At 44.5% G+C, this 6,000-nt stretch overlaps 1 protein-coding gene across 1 annotated transcript in view; it reads left to right on the top strand.

Moving 5' to 3' along the window:
* Window positions 1–1,228: 1,228 nt before the first annotated feature.
* LOC143139611 (disco-interacting protein 2 homolog C-like) overlaps window positions 1,229–6,000 on the top strand; it is an 84,506-nt gene continuing 79,734 nt past the window's right edge. Inside the window, exon 1 of the mRNA XM_076300191.1 lies at window positions 1,229–1,588. Within this exon, the coding sequence (XP_076156306.1) occupies window positions 1,510–1,588 (79 nt within the window). The 5' untranslated portion in view covers window positions 1,229–1,509. The remainder of the gene's footprint in view (window positions 1,589–6,000) is intronic.

The following is a 6,000-nucleotide window of genomic DNA, read 5'->3' as shown; positions in this document are numbered from 1 at the left end:
TCCATCTCTCCTGGTGATTTGTTCTAGAACATATAAAATGTGAGCACTGTCCATCTCTCCTGGTGATTTGTTCTAGAACATATAAAATGTGAGCACTGTCTGTCTCCTGGTGATTTGTTCTAGAACATATAAAATGTGAGCACTGTCCATCTCTCCTGGTGATTTGTTCTAGAACATATCAAATGTGAGCACTGTCCATCTCTCCTGGTGATTTGTTCTAGAACATATAAAATTTGAGCACTGTCCATCTCTCCTGGTGATTTGTTCTAGAACATATAAAATGTGAGCACCTGTCCGTCTCTCCCGGTGATTTGTTCTAGAACATATCAAATGTGAGCACCTGTCCGTCTCTCCCGGTGATTTGTTCTAGAACATATCAAATGTGAGCACTGTCTGTCTCATCTGGTGATTTGTTCTAGAACATATAAATAATACTCATGCAGGATAGTGTTTCAATTATGTACAGAAAGCTTACAGAGACAGGTGAAAAATTAGTCTTAGGAGGATAAAAAGGAGTCTTATCAAGACAAACTAGCTCAAGGCACTGGCAGCCAAATTTGTTGTTTTCATAATGAAACGTCTTCATTTAATAAGAGCTTGACTTATTTCAAGTCAATTGATTTTACAAGAAAGTTCTAGGTGAATCTCTTTATACTGAAAACAACACCAATTAGATTTTTTGTTTTATCTTGATACAAGATTAGTAACACTTGGTTTAGATTTTATTAGATAAGCAGTTTTTGCAGTGTTTCCAGCGACATTGCTCTAAAAAAAGGCAAGTTTATAACACATTCCACAAAGGCAATCCAGTGTGCTTTACACCATAAAGAAACTAATACCATTAGGTTTAACAGGTTAAAATAAATGTATAAATACATAACATATAATATATAATTAAAATGTATGTGACACAAACAAAGTGGTGTCAGTTTAAATAATAATTTAAAAGGTTTAGAAGATTAGAAGTTATAAAACACATCACGCGAGCATCCGTTAATCTTCATGAGCCCGTGCGAGTGTGTGTGTCAGTCACTTAAAGAGTGAAACGGGGAAAGATGACTATTTATCCGAAGCTAACACCGACCGAGCTCATCTGGCAACCTCTGCAGCCGTGCGCGTGAGTTCTGTCGCCCTCCTTGGGAGCGGGAGGAGAGCGCGCAGACTGTCGGCTTGGGAAAGGTCACGTGGGCGCCGAAGAGCTCAGTGCTGTCAGTCCGTAGCCTACTCGTATTCTTGCCAGCCGTAGTTTAGTCGATTGCGTCAAGATAACGAAGCCGCCTCGCACGAGAAGAAAATAAGTCCAGCATGAAACGGACCGGCTGATGCTCGAGCTGGACCTCCTTCAACTACCTTCCGTGCAACACACGGTCCACGGATCTATGTAGACGCTCCTCTCCGCCTGGTGCAGACTCTCCGTGCCGGAGTCCGGGGAAACGGGCAGGACGGCGGGAGGAGCGCGTTGAGACGCGAGCGTGTCGCGCTTTGCGAATTTAACGGATTTCAAACGGAATGGCGGACCGCGAGACGATCCCGCTGCCTCTGGAGGTGCGAGCGAGGCTCGCGGAGCTGGAGCTCGAGCTGTCGGAAGGTAGGCTGCCGTGATTCACCGAGGCCGTTAGACCGTAAACATCACCGTGTCACCACGGAGTCGCGCTTTGCGTGCTTGACCTATATGCAGCTCGTTGTGCCACTGACACTGACGGTTCAGATTGATGGTTTGTTTAATCGCATGAGGTGTCGCGTGTGACGAGGCGCTTTTCGTGTGTAAACAGGAGCGAGGGGTTTGATTTGTGACCTTGATGTTTGATAAATGAGAAGCCTACGGTGCAGCCTGGTCGGTTTGCCAAACCATCTAATCACGAGCCCGTGAGAGTAGTTGTCAGCTGTGCACGAGAGAGCCTGCGCGTGTGCAAACATTTGTTTTCGTTTCGATTACTTGCATGGTTGGAAGGAAATAGGACTCGGGATTCGGGACTCCTGCGTGTGTCTGGGGGAATATGTTGTGACAGATCGCCGCTAGCAGCTCAAGGGTTCACGCGGCACAGCCTTGTATGGCGAAAAGTGTACCCTCGGCGTTCCGGGGCGAGCGCCGCTACGCCACACAGCTGGCGCGAGAAGCAGTTGTCGGCGTGGTGCGTGTGGAGCACCCTGTCCCTCTCTCTCTCTTTCTGTGTGTGGAAGGCCCACTTAGTGTTAGGCCGGAGGTACTAAAGCTTTCTCCAAAACCAGGATGTGATGTTTGGGTGGCACACAGTATAAGTATATACAGTGATGGCCAAAAGTGTTGGCACCCATGCTAAAGTTGACTGAAAAGAGGAATATAAAATCATCTTTTGCATTGAGCTCAATGAGCATCAAACCAGTTAATAGCCTAACTGAAATAACACCCATGCCAATCTCTAGGTATGGTGAAGGGTATGTGATGATGTGGGGCTATTTTAATTCCAAAAGCCAAGGTCAGGATGCACAGTATTCTGGATCCATGAAATAACTGGCCTTTAAAAATAAAAATCTGCCTGTCTCTATGGGAATTTAACTGCCCCATAATAACCCAAAGTAGGCCACTAAATAGATAGGCACAGGGCCCCCAGGATGTGATGTTTGGGTGGTGATGTGATGTTTGGGTGTGGTGTGATGTGATGTTTGGGTGACCATGTGATCTGCACAGCTAAACTAGTGTGTGAGTATGCACAGCTAAACTAGTGTGTGAGTTTGCACATCTGGTGAGTGTGCACTACTACCCGAGTATGTAAGTGCAGGGCTTAAAATATTTCAAAATGGGAATTCCCCCCTTAGGTTATTCATGTTGGGGGGATTTACACAATTTAGGGGGGGGGGATTGCAATTTCGATACTTCTTCGATAGTTTTTTTTAAAATAGTGTTTGATTTTGGGGCCCCCACCACCCTGACGTCATCAGTAATACTGTAGTGGGATCATTCAGAACAGTGGATATCCTAGCTTGACTCTCCACACACACACTGAAAATGATGGCTTATGTGATATGTTTCTATTTCATATATTTTTAAATTCATATAGAGTGTATTTAGTTAATAATGTATTTTTTAATGTATAGCATTTTACTAGTAATTGTTGGTAGCTGAACATATTTAGTAATTTGAATGCTTCATATTGATGTTTAAACTATAACACTTATCTTTAATGTGGTGTGCAGGTCTAATTGAGTGCACATTGGTGATGAGTAGGTGTAATTGAGTGCCTGTCACTTTAAGAAAATACGTGAGAGTAATTAGCCTCCCTTCAGCCTGACGGTTTTAGGCTAGTCGCTAGTGAATAAAAGTTGTGCATAGTGCATAAGGATATGTGGATGCAAATCATTATGTTTTCTATGTCATTAGATAAAATTAATATTCAAAAAACTAACAAGGTGAAGACAATCTTTCTGGGATCAAGTGTTGACGTGACGTGACCTGAGCTAGCAGGATAGTACCAAGGAGCTCTTTCCAGATGTAAAAGCTTGCCATGGTTGCGTAGCCTATTTGCGTAAGCGCAAAGTGGTTCTCTCTGTCTCTCCGTGTGTGTGTCTGTGTCTGCATGAGGCTATGTTCAATTCAACTACGTAGTTGATCCGTCCGGTCAATAGCACCGCATTCACGCCACTTCATGATTAGATTAACGTCATCAGACAGGCTGTAAAAGTGTATGCGGGAATTTCTCGCAATATGATGGCTAGAGTTGCGGGACTTGAACAAATTATGGCAAATACCCACAATCCCGCAGTGAAATGTGCCCTGAAGTGTGTGCTAGTGTGTGTACTGTGACTGACGGAGTGTGTGAGCAGAGGGCCGAGGTGATGATGGGCGGGAGACCACACACACACACACACACACACACACACACACACACACACACCTTTCATTGTAAATGGTTGGCTGATTAACTGGTTAAGCATTTGGTTGTCCTCTGGGGAGTTTCCATAGGGCATTTTACAAAATGCATGAAAATAACGGTCTAAAGTACTCATATTTTACTACTTTTGAACACAGCTTCACAAGACCTGGTGCTAGGTCTCAGTTGTGTTTCTAAGTCATATCAAGACCTGGTGCTAGGGCTCAGTTGTGTTTCTAAGTCATATCAAAATCTGGTGCTAGGGCTCAGTTGTGTTTCTAAGTCATATCAAGTGACCTAGAGGGCTGGCATATGGTCAGTTCAGAGATGCTTGTTATCCGGCAGAAAGAAAAAAACAATATTCTAGCCTCTGCAACTCTGTGTCAGTACATCACACAGTTCTTCTGATTGTTTTCCAAGAAACTACAGTGTCTGAGCTTTCCAAAGAGTTCAAGCATTTGATTATAGGCCAAACTAGGTGGGAACAGTGGCCTCTGAAGCAGGCGCTGTGCAATTTCATGCAAAACCTGGAAATTGGTATTGAGAATTAAAGGAACCGTATGTAAGAAATGTATTTAAATTAATCATAAAATGGCCCTAATATGTCACTAGACATTAAGAAATCATGTTCATTTCAAATACTTATATCACTGCAACAGTAGTCTGGCCAGGATATTATCAAAAAGTGAAGTTGCAGCCCTCAATTGATGTTGATGTTGTGTTTTGTCATGTCATGTTGTGTTTTGGCCTGATGCGCCACCCTCCACCTATCTACTAATCACAAAGTCAGTAGTGTTTCGGCATCCGGGTTGCCAGCTCTGCCAGTCAGAGGGGAGGGGGAGGGGTTACACCGCTCTACAGTAATTTGAAAGTGATTGTAGTACCCGTTTTGGCCACAATTTTACATACGGTACCTTTAAGCTGTTTTAATCACAGGTGTTGATTATGGTGGGGACGCCTATCTATCAGATTTCATCATGAGTCATTTTGTACCCACCACTTTTTTTTAACACCTTGAGCTCAATTTAGTTAAAAAAATAAAGTTCACAACACATAATTCTTGAGCGCCAGATGCCAGCAATCCCCACAGCTGCTGCTGCGCTGGCTACATGCTCTATCCCCACAGGGCACACACACACACACACACACACAGCCACTCTGCTGCTGCGCTCTTTCCCCACAGGGCAGCACACACACACACACACACACAGCCACTCTGCTGCTGCGCTCTTTCCCCACAGGGCAGCACACACACACACACACACACAGCCACTCTGCTGCTGTGCTCTATCCCCACAGGGCACACACACACACACACACACACACACACACACACAGCCACTCTGCTGCTGCGCTCTTTCCCCACAGGGCAGCACACACACACACACACACACACACAGCCACTCTGCTGCTGTGCTCTTTCCCCACAGGGCAGCACACACACACACACACACACACACACACACACACACAGCCACTCTGCTGCTGTGCTCTTTCCCCACAGGGCAGCACACACACACACACACAGCCACTCTGCTGCAGCTGGCTGCACGCTTGCATACAGTATTGTAGTGAATTGAGAGCAGTCAGCTCATGGGGTGATATAGTGTCATCTGTGCAACACATATTTTTCAAATGTATATTTTTTCAATCTTGGCGAGATTTGTAGTGCAGAACTTGCAGAAGTTGTGTTGTGTGTATATGGTCAATTGTACTGGGAATTAAAGCTGCAGTTGGCAAGTCTGAAAGATTTGACTTTTGAATGTTTACAACTCACTCACTACCACCGAGCTAGTGCCTCTCGTGGAGTTTGTGCTCGTCAGTGCGCACCAGACTGCACCAGACTGTGATTGACAGTCAGATCTCACACAGCCCTGGTCTGATTGGACCAGAAAAACCGGGAGCTGTGGATTTTGAAAAAAAATAACATACTCTAGGTGGAGATATTAGTGTGGGTTTTTTTTCTAAAACCGGCTGATTTATGTTGTTCTGTCGTTGCATAGTGTCAGTTTCAGTGAATATCAAAAAAAAATCTTGCCAACTGCAGCTTTAAATCAAAATATTAGCAAAAAGCTTAGCCATACATTTGCTGATCTTCAACACGTAGCCTATGGTAGGCCAGGGGTCTCATTTATAAAACGTTACACACAGA

Source organism: Alosa pseudoharengus, unplaced genomic scaffold (genome assembly GCF_046254945.1).
Source record: "Alosa pseudoharengus isolate Yale_2024_CS ecotype anadromous, Long Island Sound unplaced genomic scaffold, YU_APseudo_1.1 YU_APseudo_1.1_scf_22, whole genome shotgun sequence".
NCBI lineage: Eukaryota > Metazoa > Chordata > Actinopteri > Clupeiformes > Clupeidae > Alosa > Alosa pseudoharengus.
This window is presented reverse-complemented; position numbering and strand designations above follow the sequence as displayed.